This window comes from Takifugu flavidus, chromosome 11 (genome assembly GCF_003711565.1).
Source record: "Takifugu flavidus isolate HTHZ2018 chromosome 11, ASM371156v2, whole genome shotgun sequence".
Taxonomy (NCBI): Eukaryota; Metazoa; Chordata; class Actinopteri; order Tetraodontiformes; family Tetraodontidae; genus Takifugu; species Takifugu flavidus.
This window is the reverse complement of record NC_079530.1, coordinates 13017808-13031354: the sequence shown is the minus strand read 5'-3', so window position 1 is coordinate 13031354 and position 13547 is coordinate 13017808. Positions and strand designations below refer to the sequence as shown.

Genomic DNA, 13547 nt, shown 5'->3' with positions numbered 1-13547 from the left:
AGAGCCACGTTCTGCCACTATGAAACTTGACGCATTCCCACTCACTCTCCTACACCTCCACGTCTATCAGTTCTGCGATATTTCAGTGCGGTCCCGTCCTCTGTTTCCATGGATACGGACACAGCGCGTTCCGCATCTCCCAGCTTTTGCCTTTCCTAAGGGCGGCATAGACTCCAGTCTCAACGTTTTTATGTGCGCAGTTGTCACCGTTTAGCCTCACATTGTAGCGTTCTGTGGGTTTAAACGCATTGTTTCATATTCTGAAGCACCAATGAGGGTTAAGTGATGACAGGAACCTCGGTGAACCCAAACTCGCTGTGCTCCCCCCACATTATAAGGCAGATCTGCGTTCAGCACCTCGGACAGCTACGATTAGCCTCGGAACAGCGCGTCTCTTCCACCGTGCTGGTTTCTGCTCTGGCTGCTGGAGATCCTATAAAGGGGCGCAGGAGCATAACGTGGTTTCATCTCCATCTAGAATCCATCACAGAAATCAAATATCCCCATTGAGTGTGACAGCACACCGCAAAGGTTCGCCACAGAGACACAGGAAGTGCAAGAGGCAGTTTGAAGCACTTAAGCAGAACTAAGGAGGCCGTCCTTCTCTAGAAGGGGACACTGATGATCCTGATGTTGCCGCGGTGACAAAGTGGTTCTGTCACCGACTGGCCAGAGGTACGGTTACATAAACGTTGGAGTAACCTAGCGGAATGCACGATGACTCACGAGTTACAAAACAGGTTCTTTCTTCAACACGTGTGACATTGGCGTCTTTGGTACCCGCCGCTAACAGGGCAGAATGCTACGTACGAGACGCCGCTAACAGGGCAGAATGCTACGTACGAGACGCCGCTAACAGGGCAGAATGCTACGTACGAGATGCCTCTAACAGGGCAGAATGCTACGTACGAGACGCCGCTAACAGGGCAGAATGCTACGTACGAGACGCCGCCAACTGAATTTAGCACCCCTCACGCTGCGGTTTCCTCCCGATGGAGCGGATAAGATATCTGGGAGATCTTACTGTGGGCAACCTCAGACAGGATGACGCACGTGCGTGCCCCCCCTCTTTGTGCAGCGTTGCTCACACGTCTGCAGTTTTGGGCGGCAAACAATCGGCGCCGCGTCTCCTTAAAGACGACGGGCTGGTGCAGCCGAGGCGCGGCGCTGCGTTGACGGGTCTGGGTGCGATCCGCCGCCCGCGGTTTGGGCGTTTTGTGTCCTTTAAGCTGTGTTGTGGTTTGCTCCCTCCCTGTCTGTGTAAACCAGTTGACCTTGGCTCACATGCCTTCAGGCGGGATCCCCGGCATACTAATCAGGGCCGGCGCAGAAACAGGATTTCCGTTTCAGCCAGAGCGTCTCGACGGTTTTTGGTATTTTGCTGGTCCGATGGGCAGCGAGGCCTCGGGTCCACGGGGCCGTAGATGATCTCCTTCCCTGTCGCTTGCATCCCCAGGGCGTCTGCGTCATGACCACGGCCTTTCTCCACTTCTTCTTCCTGGCCTCGTTCTGCTGGGTCCTCACAGAGGCCTGGCAGTCCTACATGGCGGTGACCGGGAAGGTCCGGACGCGGCTCATCCGGAAGCGCTTCCTGTGCTTAGGCTGGGGTGAGTAACATTTTCCCAAGGTCTGTGATCAAGGTGGGACAGGGACCGCGCTTCCAGCCCGTCAGAGAAGGATAAACGGACAGGCGGTGGGGGTTGGGGTGGGGCGGGGGGGACTTGGATAACCTTTTGTCTCATACGCGCACTGAGGAATGGAGCTAAGGAGGGATGCACGGAGCTCCATCGGGAATTCCAGAGAGCTTTGGTCTGAACTGGTGCGATGGCACGAAGGCTCCAGTAGGTTTTCGCCCCCGCGGGTCCGTGATTGTCATTATTGTCATCATAGGAGCAAAAAAGAAAAAATCCAGCCCTAATGAGGATTAAAGACGCGCACGGACGGGGAGACGAGACATCTATCAAAATGTGATGGACTTCGATTTTAGCCGTGCTTGATAAATGTCGCTGTGAGGTTTTTCTTCTTCTTCTTCCAGTCCGGCAGAAATCTCCGCATTAAAAAATCAATTTGATTATGAAAAGAGCCCACTCTTATTCTGCTTGTTACCTAGCAACAAACAAGGCTCTCTTAGTCATTGCAGCGCTTCTGCTCTGCAGCAAAACAGGACAGAGGCGATTTTAGCATCGGTGACTTTAAAAAAAAACAACAGAAAAAGGATAAATGTAAAGAATAAAGTACGCGCAGCATCGTTTATGCAAATGCCTGGAAAATTAGCATAATCCCCAGATTATTGCAGGGAAAACCCTCCTGTAAATTGATTTGTGGTGGCACGGCTGCACCTGTTGTGTGCCAACTGAGCCGGTTTGAAGCACCGTGTCCCTCCGCGATTTACGATGTGTCCCCCCCCCCGTCCGATCGCCCTCGCCACTCCTTCCCGCAGCAGCGGATGGATGCGGGGTCTTTGCCTCAAGCCACCAGGAAACTGATTACATCAATAGCACCTGCCTGCGCCGCTCTAAAAGAAAAGATGCCTTAATATTCAGAGCACGCAGCAGCGAGGACGGGGGGGGGCATTAGGGTAGAAGGAAAAAAATGACTTCATTGAAAGATGCGGAGGGTAGAAGGGTGTCCGCCGGTACAGTGATACGATTTCACTTCATGCTCTGTGCTCGCTGCCATTTTGTCAGAGCGGCGCAGCCGGCGCTCCGCCGCCCCTTAATGGAACGCCGCACGGAACGCTGATCTGCGCGTCGTCGATCACGTCCTCCCGGAGCGGTGTCGTCTCCTCCCGGAGCTTCTCGTAGACCCAATCAAGCCGCACTTTGTTTAATGGCTGCGATGCATTGAATCAGTTATTTGTTTGTTTGTTTGTTTGTGAGTATTGACCGTTATCGATGTGTTTTTAGGCCTGCCTGCTTTAGTGGTCGCCGTCTCCATGGGATTCACCAAAACAAAAGGCTACGGGACGCCCTTATAGTGAGTATCATCACCATTTTGGTCGTGATTGCCGCGGCATTAGCACGTAAATTAGCCTCGTGGTCGCCCCACAGCGTCGCCTCTTTAAACCTAAACGGTGCCGTTAACTAAGCCCCCCCCGCCCCGAATCCAGCCGTGTTTCAGAGCGGCACAGCGAGAGCCCCGATTCCATGTGAGTTGTGTCCCTGCTGGATGGCGAGCACATAAACACTGCTTAAACTCTCTGTAGCATTTTATTATCCTGCAAAACTTTGGGAAACGGAGGCGCAGCATATGGCGCTCCTCCCTTGACGGCTGGGGGGATTTGCAATCCTACGCTGGCGCGCGCCATTAGCTTAGGAGCTAATGTCTTGGTGGGAGTTAACTATTTTACCCCCCCCCCCCCCTTTCCTGTTTTTCCTTTGCCTGCAGCTGTTGGCTGTCTTTGGAGGGTGGACTCCTGTATGCTTTTGTTGGACCTGCAGCGGCTGTTGTTTTGGTAAGATTCAGCCCTTTAAGTGCAGCAAAAATGCCCAAAAAATGCACATTTAAGGCTTCTTCTGCATTACTCGCATCCATATATTCTCCTCAAAGCCCAGTGATCCGGTTTAAGGGATATTTTTTTACAAGGCTCCACCGTATAAGCTCCCGTGCAGCAGCATTAATTGGGAGGCTGCACTCCGCTGCGAATTGTGAAAACGATGGCAGGAAAATGCCCGAGAGGAGCAAGACGCTCAAAGTTTCAAAGTTAAACTAATTAGCATCCCAACAGGCGATGTGCACAAGTAATTCCCTTCTTTTTCAGCCTAATGGTGCTGCGTGTAGTTCGGGAGATATGAAATATTTATCCACTACATTTGCTCTAAATCTAATATACTGGGGTATTCGATTCATCTCGCATTTGCATTGTTGTAGGGAGAACGCTGCAAAAAAAAAAAGATGCGATTATGCTAATCGCTATCTGGGCGCGAGAGGGACAGCGAGAGGACAGCGAATACGTCCCGCTGGGAACCCTCTGGTGGCGTTCAGCTCTCGGCTGAAGCAGAAACATCTGCAAACATCGGAACGCAGCACAGATGCACCTCCAAGTGCATCCGCCTGCGGCCGTATAGCGGCGCCATTACGGCTAATGCGAGGCGTCTTTGATAGCGTTCCTGTCCATATCAAGGACACGCCCCATCCTTTAGCGCAAACGTCATGGAGACGACCGAATAATCAATGCCAGAGGTCAAAGATCAGTGGGGACGGAGAAGGAAGCAAAGAGTAGCATGTTAGCATTAGCATAGAAGCGTTCACTCACTGACGTGTCTTCTTCCTGTCGGCAGGTGAACATGGTGATCGGTATCCTGGTGTTTAATAAGCTAGTGTCCAGAGATGGAATCCTGGACAAGAAGCTGAAGCACCGTGCAGGGTATGACAGCACGTCCTTGTTAGTACCTCCTTTTTCTTCCTCACTTCCTTTGATGACCATTGAAATGTGCTTTGATTTTTCCCTACACATATGGAGACGCAGACCTCCTTTTGTTCTGTGCCGTTGAGGAGTAAACATAAAGAGGTCAGATCTCTCTTGGGGGGGCGCCGGCGGAATAAGTCCGGGGACGAGAACCGGCGAAAACTCGCCCCCCAACTCGCCACGCGCGCCGGCGGTTTCTGCTCACATGAAGGGTGGCGGGAGGAGGAGGGGGGGGAGGGGGAGGGGCGGCAGCTGTGTTGATGGCGCTCTGGAGGGAGGCGGCGGCGTGTCATGCTCTTGTCTTTGTGTCCTGCAGACAGATGAGCGAGCCGCACACAGGATTAACTCTCAAGTGCGCCAAATGTGGCGTGGTATCAACAACTGCTTTGTCAGCAACTACAGCCAGCAACGCAATGTAAGTGTCCGTCAGGGCGCCGCGATCAATAGGACGCCGCAGCGGGGGGGGGGGCCTCTGCGCACGGCGCCGCATCAGGCGGACGCAGAGGTCGGATGTCCTTTTCCCTGCCGTCTGCGCTGATTTGCTCCCCCCCCCCCTCCCCCACAGGGCGTCTCTGTGGAGCTCCTGTGTGGTCCTGCCTCTGCTGGCTCTCACCTGGATGTCGGCGGTGCTCGCCATGACAGACAAGCGCTCCATCCTCTTTCAGATCCTCTTCGCCGTCTTCGACTCCCTGCAGGGTTTTGTCATCGTCATGGTGCACTGCATCCTGCGCAGAGAGGTGCATCACGGCCTTCAAATCAACCCCCCCCCACCCTCCTGCCCACCCCCCCGTTGCTGAACATCGACTGCCTCTCGTCTCGTCCTCACAGGTGCAGGATGCCTTCAGATGTCGGCTCAGAAACTGCCAGGACCCGATCGGTGGTGACGCGACGGGAACTTTCCCTAACGGGCATGCTCAGATAATGGTAGGCCCCCCCCCCCCCCAACCATTGAATCCTCTGCCATCTCAGCGTTCCTGTTTCTAACACATTTCCAAAGCCTGATCTTGCATCTCTAAGGTGATGAATTCTCCAGGCATGTGAACCTTTTTGGGGCCGTTTTCCCTCCCCTGAATGAGAGGGATTCTATTGGGGGGGGGGTTTCTGAGGCACTGGCTCTATTTGATCTCGCTCGCCTCCACGTTTGCTGTGCAGCCCACTCGTTTCCTCTCTCGGGGAGAGAATGAAACTGACGACAAAGGCAGCACCATCGCAACGGACCGCTATTAGTGTTTTAATGTCCTTCAGATTGAAATTGTTTCCACAATTGCTCCTGCATACACACACACACACACACACACACAGGCCTTTAATCTGGCCTCTGAAACTAATGACACTCATCTTGTGGACACAGCAGACCTGTAAATAGAGCAACTCTTCCTCTTTACTTGCAGACGGACTTTGAGAAGGACGTGGACATCGCTTGCCGATCAGGTAAAGGAGTCTTGGCTTTACCACATTTCATTTTGGAGCACGTTACGAGAGTGCGGCAGTAAAAAATAGCTCGGCTTACATAAGAGCCAACAACAATCCCTGCCTGAATTTTATCTGCTACCAAAAAGCTCCACTTTAATCCGAGAACAAAATAGTATAAAGGGAGCTGTTGGATATTTGCTTTATTTTTAGGGATTTTTCTTTCTACCCCTCCACCTTCTGGAAGCCAAACTTGGTAAATAGATCAAAACATGTAGAATTCCTAAAAGGTGGGCCTTATTTTGGGAGGATTTGCTCCGTTTTCCGTCTTTAAATGAGCAAGGATGAAACGTTTCTCCCTCGCCGCTGCGTCTTGCTGGAGAAGAGTTTGATCCTAGCATGAGCCTCGTCTTGCTCCTGCTCCTCTCCAGACCAGTGGAGAGAAAAAAAGAGAGAGAAACATCTGGAACGGAAGCCAGAGGGAATAAATGAGCCGCGGGGTATTCAGGGAGATCAGACGGGCTCCGGCTGGAGTGGACAGAGACGGGTGTCCTTTCTGAATAACGCCCAGATCCAGGTTGAAGGAACAGGCGCGGTTAGAGAGAGATGCTGGCGCTTCATGTGGCTCCACTGTCCAGACTGAGATTTGGGCAAAACGCCTCCTCTTTATGGTTGTAAACAGACGCTGTGATTAAACTGCTGCTCGGTCGTGAAGGCTGCGGCTTCGTCGTATATAAGCGGGAGGGAAATTAAGCACAAATGATGTTGGGCTCTCTGGAGAGCGTTGAGCATTTTGCTGTGATGGACCCATAAAGACGTAGATTCAGACGTTCACCCCACCACGCTAGCCGCTCCTCCACCGGCTCCTCTGGGAAGCGGCTCGTATCGATTCGAATTTGCCTGCCTCCTTGCAATCGTTCTCCTGACGCTGACGACGCTTCGGCGAGTCGGTGCCAAACGCTTGTGTGGTTTCTCCCCTGCAGCGCTTCACAAAGACATGGGCTCGTGTCGCGCCGCCACCATCACGGGAACGCTCTCTCGCATTTCCCTCAACGACGAGGAGGAGGAGAAGGCCCCCGAGGGTCTCAACTACTCCACCTTGCCCGGCAACATCATGTCCAAAGTCATCATCCAGCAGCCTTCGGCGCTTCACCTGCCGATGGGGGTGGGCGACCTCAAGGAGCAGTGCATGGCCGACGGCAACGCCGACATGCGCCGCACCGTTTACCTGTGCACCGACGACACCATGCGGCAGAGCGAGCACGACATGATGGGCCGCGACATGGAGGGCCACCCGGTGGCGGCCCAGATGATGGAGACCGACTACATCGTGATGCCCCGCGCCTCGGCGGCGGCGGTGTCGGGGTCGTGCAACACGTCCACCCTCCTGAAAGACGACTCCAAGATGAACATCACCATGGATACGCTGCAGCACGAGAGGCTGATGCACTGCAAAATGAGCCCCGACTTCAGCCTGGGGCCGTCGGGCATGGACCACATGAATGTGAACTTGGAGCAGCACTACCCGAGCGCTCCGGAGCAAATGCAGAACTTGCCCTTCGAACCCCGCACGGCCGTGAAGAACTTCCTGGCCGAGATGGAGGAAAGCGCGGGACTTTCAAGAAGCGAGACGGGGTCCACGATATCAATGAGCTCCTTAGAGGTGCATTTTTCTCCCGCACGCATCGAAATATTACTCTGAAATGGCACTAAACCCTCTTGTCTTCAATTTTCAGAGACGAAAATCAAGATATTCTGATCTGGACTTTGAGGTACAGTATGTAAAAACAACCACGTGTGGTGTGTGCTTCTCTTTTTTATGTAGAGTGAGTTCCACACTTGTGTTGGCCGTTTGATTTATTAGTACCTGTTGTGCCTCTTAAGCTTATTGGAGTAGCACAGCCTTGACTTAGAGATTTATGGCCACGCTGCGCAGTGAAGGTAAAAGCAAGGCTGTCAGCTGACAAACAGGGCAACACTCCCCATCTCCATTTCTGTCCTCCTCCATCGTTGGCACCCATTCGCTACGTGTTGGTTTTCGGGAATGGATGCCCATATTGTCACTCGCACATTTCACATTCTGATTTCCACCCCGAATCGGCTTGCAGACGCACCTTTTTTTCCCCCCACTTTAAGCATTTCTTTTGCATTGTCGAATCAGCCTCAACTGCATATATATTTTGTACGCACGTTCTGAGTAAAGGAAACCCGAGGTGTCGGGGTGGAGACGCGCCCCGACCCTTAAATACGCTGCTCGGGATTTGATTCCAGACTTTTGTTTGATGCAAACAAGTCTAAATGTTGAATCCAGATCATTTCTTTTTGGTATTATGATTATTGTGGTGGTGTTTCCTTTACTTCAGCAGTCACTTGTATATGTGCAGAGGCAAGTAGATTTGTTTCAGACCTGGCCTAGAAGTCGACCGCCGTGACACTAACACATTGATCAGAGTTGGAGGGGGTGGTGAGGAAGATGCATGTCCATTATTGGCTGTCGATACCAAAGAGAAACCCCTTGCCATTGCAGAAAGTCATGCACACCAGGAAAAGACACATGGAGCTGTTCCAGGAACTGAATCAGAAATTTCAAACCCTGGACCGATTTCGAGACATACCAAATATGGGCACCATGGTGAGTAACAGGAAACCAGGGGAGGGCGGGGCTTGGGAGGGGGGCGGGGGGGGCGGACGGACAGTTCAAGCCAGTCGGGCGCGTGTGGTGGGGGGAACACGTGATGTGTGATGTGAGGGCGGGGGCGGCGGGGGTCCTTAAAGCACAGAAGGCCAGTCTCTAAGAGTGCATCCATTCGAATGCAAGGTCATGAATGCACCTTTATTTACATGCACATTGATCTACTTAGCAACCCCATCCATTTTTTTTCCCATTAATGCATGGCAGATTATTTAATATTATTTACCCGACATCGAAATGCCCCCTTCCGTTTCGCTTAACACAGCTGTTTGTGTCCAGGGTGGGGGGTTGGGACGGGGCGGGCGGTGGCTGTTGTTTTGGCTTTGTTTCTCACTCAGAAACTACTTCTGACCTCACGGCGACTCAAAAGAGCCACTATCTGCCCCCACACCTGGCGGCTGCAGGCAGACAATGGCGGGCTTTGTCGGGTCCCCTCGCTCAACGCGGCAAATAGGGACGGAAACGGGCCAACAAACACAGGCCAACTGTTCCAGGAGCGCCGGTGGCGCGGCGGGCGCCTTTTTGCCCGGGCGTCATGACATCCCTCACTCATATTCCAATCAGCCCTTAAGCACACTGTAACGTGAGGCCCGTTGCTTAGCTACCAGCGCGGCTCCTCTCATGTGGCAAATGCTAACTACAGTGCACTCTCACTCCCCCGGATTCTTTTCTTCCCCCTCCCTTCTTCAAATATACTGCAGAGCCGGCTGCACACATTAGTATCACATTAGTTTTATATCCCCGACTGGGCGCAGCTCCTCTCCCTAGTAGGAAGTCTGCGAATAAAAGCGGCGGATGCCCGGAAAAGTGCGCACGCTTTGAGCGCGGGCGAAAACCGCAATTGTGCGGCGATAACGCGAGCATGATGGCATTGAACACGCCGCCATTGCCTTGTATTATTTGAAGCGGTCCAGCCATTGTGTCTGAAGTAGCGGAGGGCGGAGCTTCGCGTACCGCCCCTTGGAACCAACGCAGCACCCCCGGTCAAAGCCGCTCGCTGCAGAGCGGGTCACGCCACTAACGCGCCACCCCTCCTGACCTCGTTCACAGGACAAGGCGATGCCCAACAAGAACCCGTGGGAAAGCTACAATCCAGCCTGCGAGTACCAGAATTACGCCACTATGAATGTACTACAATCCGACGCCAAGGACTCGCTGGAGATGACGCCCGCCGAGTGGGAAAAGTGTGTCAACTTGCCCTTAGACGTCCAGGAGGGAGACTTCCAGACCGAAGTCTAGAGCGTGCAGGAGAGGTGGGGGGGGGGGGGGGGGAAATGCAAAGAGGAAACGGGGGTGGACGGAGATGCATTTTGCACTGAATAAAGCTACAGACTTTATCTCGAAGCCTTGGCATACATATCTGGAGAACGGGAGCGTGGCAGGGACATTACAGTATGTGCCAATACAATAAAGGACTGCGGAGAGAGTATAATAAAATAAAATTTAAAAAAAAACAACAAAAAATAAAGACAAAGAAAAGGGGGGATCGGTGTTACTTTTTTGTATTCTCACTAGTGTACTTACTGTGGGGCAGCCTGGTGTACAATATTTACCATCATGTGTTTCAAAGTATCTGTTGAGGAACTGGCTTCAAAACCTCCGGTGACCCGACTGATTCCACCTCACAAAGCAAGCGACATGCCATGCGGTCCCAGCTTCGTTGGGTCCGGTTTTTGGATTTGACAAAACTGGATCCGGGAGCACAATGTATATATTTATGCAGGTTTTTAAAAAGTTTATAACAGTCTGTTTGGCCATTACTACACTTTTTACTTTATAATATAAAAAGAAAACATGGAGAGCAAAGAGGATTTTTTTCCGTCATATTAAAATGAATGTTTGTCAGGCTACATTCTTCATTGCTTTAAATGCAATAAAGATAATACTCACTTTTATATAAATAATATATTTCACAACTTTAATACTGCAGAATCCGCTTGAAGGACCCCCAGCAAGCTCTCTCATCTGCAGCTCTGTATAAAATATTTAAAAAAAAACAAAATGTTGTATGGTGTAAATAAACTTTTGTCTACATATGTTTTACTTGTGCCAATTTATTTTAATGAGAACAAATGCCAATCCCGAATCTAAAGTTATAGCGACAAATGTTAACATTTGAAAAGGAATGTAAATAAAAGAGGAAATATGTTCGTACTGCTTCAGAGGTTGTGTCGAGTTTATGTGGTCTGGAACTGCTCTGCTGGGGGGGGGGGGGGCATAAAGCACGCTTTATAAATATGGTGATACGGGATATTTGGTGATATTCAGTCGGACTCCCTCCGCCCGTGGGGGGGGGGGGGGGGGGGTTCACTGGTATGATGGGTTCCACCGACAGATGAGGCCAGACACCGGGGGGGGGGGGTTGGAGGACAAGACGGAGGAGAGGGGAAGGACGGAGGAGGCGGCGCCAAACTGGGTTGACGACGGTTCCCCGTGTGGCTCTGATGGCTTCACAATAGAAGCTGATTATAGAAGATTTCAGCATAATTGGGTCAATAACCTGCTGCCTTCTGTTCTCACTACCAGGGACATCAGTCCGGGTTGTGGGACGGGCCTAGAAAGGGGGACGGGCCTAAGAACGGGGACATGTTGCATCTCCAATGATGTCATTGAGCCTTTGCAGGGCTGAGGAAGCCGTTGATAGAAACCTCATTTCTACCATGAATGTTGGTATTAACGATCTATTTCTGTCCTGACGTCCCCGTCCTTTGTCCTCTGCTCTGCTGCCCGGGGACAAGCTGACTGCTGACGTCAGGACACATGTCTGAACCAAACCCAACATGTGATCTTCATGGGGGGGTGGATCTTTGACCTGAAGGCAATGAAACAGAATTGATTTGTGTCCTCATGCGAACCCGTTCTGTTTGACTGTACCTGGGATCAGATTTGGAGGCAGCACAGGCAGCCGAGCGCGACCGACTTTGCCTTGCAAATGTGACGGCTCCTCAAACAAAAGGAGAGCTTCCACCGCCGACCCCACACCCCCCGATAGACGCGCAAACACGGAATTTGCCTTTGGTTCCAGCCCAGCTTTGTCACCCAGCCACTAATACCGCGCTGCGGGGCTTTGATCTGCCTGACCTTTGACCTCCCCCCCGTGTCGACTCCAGATTGAAGCCGGGACTACAGAAATGAAATCACCTGGCAGGTAACAGGATGAGTGTTTGCTTAGGTTTACCAGGTAAAGTAAGACGCCTGCGCTGTAATTGAACATTAAAGGCCACATCAGGCAGTAATTTGGCATTTCAGAGCCAGGCCGGGACGCGTGTGACGGGCCCTCTGATCAAGTCGCCGCCTGGCAGTGAGTGACAGGTCCCGCGGGTGCACGGGAGCAAAGGGATGAAGCTGCTTAAAGGGGATGAAAACAGAGAATCAACATAATCACATCGGTCCTGTGTCACTTTCCTCCCAGAGGTGTGACTGACGGCTAAGACGAGCTGTTCTGTCTGTCAGGAGCCTGTCAGAGGAAGTCAAAAGCCAGGGAGGGGCGCGGAAGCAAACAAAGCCGTGAGGAGGAGAGGCAGGAGGTAGATGGGGCTTCTCAGTAGAGGACGCTACTGAGGGGGGAGGGGGGCTTTTCTTCACCAGATTAAACATGTTAAATAAGTGTTTAGTCTGATCCTCCTTCACCCACCTGAGCTTCACCTCATTTTATGAGCCTCTGACCTCTGCAGGCTTCCCACCTTGAATGTCCAGGACGTGCCTGCGCCCCCAGTAATAAAGTCAGCTGCTGCCAGGCCTCCACTGCTGACAGCAGACAGCTCCACTTTATTGAGACCTTTGATGCTGGAAAGGTGCTGGAACCTCCTCCTCTTCCTCCTCCTCACAGCTCAGCCTTCACTTCTTTTTTTACCAGTTAAGTTTTTGTGGCGCTGGCCTCTGATTTAATATTCAATCCCGACGAGCCGTCTACAGCCTGGAAATGTCACATTCCTTTAACTCACCCATCTTCTGCCCTTGTTTACTTCCCGACAGCCCCCCCCCCCCCCCCCCAGCTCAGGCTCTTCTCCACTCACCCATTTTTTACCATCTTGTTGTCTCCCTCCCTTCCTCCAAAAGAATAACAATAATAATAATACCTTTGGAGGTAGCCAGTGGGCTTATTAATGAGGGGCTGGGGTAAATCTCAGGATGAGGTTAAAGATGATTGACAGATAAACGGGAATGCCCTGATGTATGCTGATTCCCCTCTAATGTGATTAACTTACAACTGAATGAATGCGGAATTAGCATGTTAGTTAGCATCCATCCATCCATCCATCCATCCATCTACTTGTATTTATGTCCATCTATCTGTCATCCATCCAACTAATCCACCAACATGGATATGAATATGATGTTTATTGTATGGCTAAATGGAAAACAAGACTATTGTCGTCCTCCTCCAGATTGTTGAACCGGGAGAAAGTGTGAAATAGCTTCTGGAGCCTTCCACAGAAATGAAAGTGTGGAAAGGCTCACAGCAGGTACCGACTGGCACGGCTGTATAATGTATTAGGGTCTCTCGCGGTGTGGAGCAGTAAGATGGATGATACGGGCTCCGACACTGGCTCGGCTGCTCTGTAATTCCTCTTCCTATCTACAGTCATCCTCACAATCCTCTCGGTCTCCTCTGAAAAGCAGGCTGAGGTTCCCATAAGTTCATTTCTCGTGACGGAGATGAAACGGGGGGGGGGGGGGGGGGCAGAGATTGTCACGCGTCATAGCGACCAGGAGTTCTTCCTTAAAGCTCTCAAACTCACCGTGCGTGTCACAGACTTCCCCAGCCCTCCATGAAACGCTTCCATGTTGGGAAGTCCATCCTGAAGGCTTATTTTGAATATTTTGCGCGTTATGTGTGGCCCCCAGGCAGATGGGACCCCCTGTGGCAGTATTTATTTTTAATGCTTCTGATCTGATGCATTCATGTATTCATTAAAAACTCTGTCATTGTCCCTAAACAAACTAGCAGGACGCAAAAGAACTGACGCCTGGAGGAACCGAAGCACGAGACAAAGCCGCCTTTGGAATAATTGGGAAGACAAGACGAAGTTGTAC

At 51.6% G+C, this 13547-nt stretch overlaps 1 protein-coding gene across 1 annotated transcript in view; it reads left to right on the top strand.

Moving 5' to 3' along the window:
- adgrb3 (adhesion G protein-coupled receptor B3) overlaps positions 1–10672 on the top strand; it is a 76959-nt gene extending 66287 nt beyond the window's left edge. The window contains 12 exon segments of the mRNA XM_057047233.1: positions 1457–1607; positions 2907–2976; positions 3388–3454; positions 4281–4366; positions 4725–4823; positions 4974–5145; positions 5237–5332; positions 5800–5839; positions 6802–7481; positions 7555–7590; positions 8346–8450; positions 9561–10672. Coding sequence (XP_056903213.1) covers positions 1457–1607; positions 2907–2976; positions 3388–3454; positions 4281–4366; positions 4725–4823; positions 4974–5145; positions 5237–5332; positions 5800–5839; positions 6802–7481; positions 7555–7590; positions 8346–8450; positions 9561–9749 — 1791 coding nt within the window. The 3' untranslated portion in view covers positions 9750–10672.
- The last annotated feature ends 2875 nt before the right edge of the window (positions 10673–13547 follow it).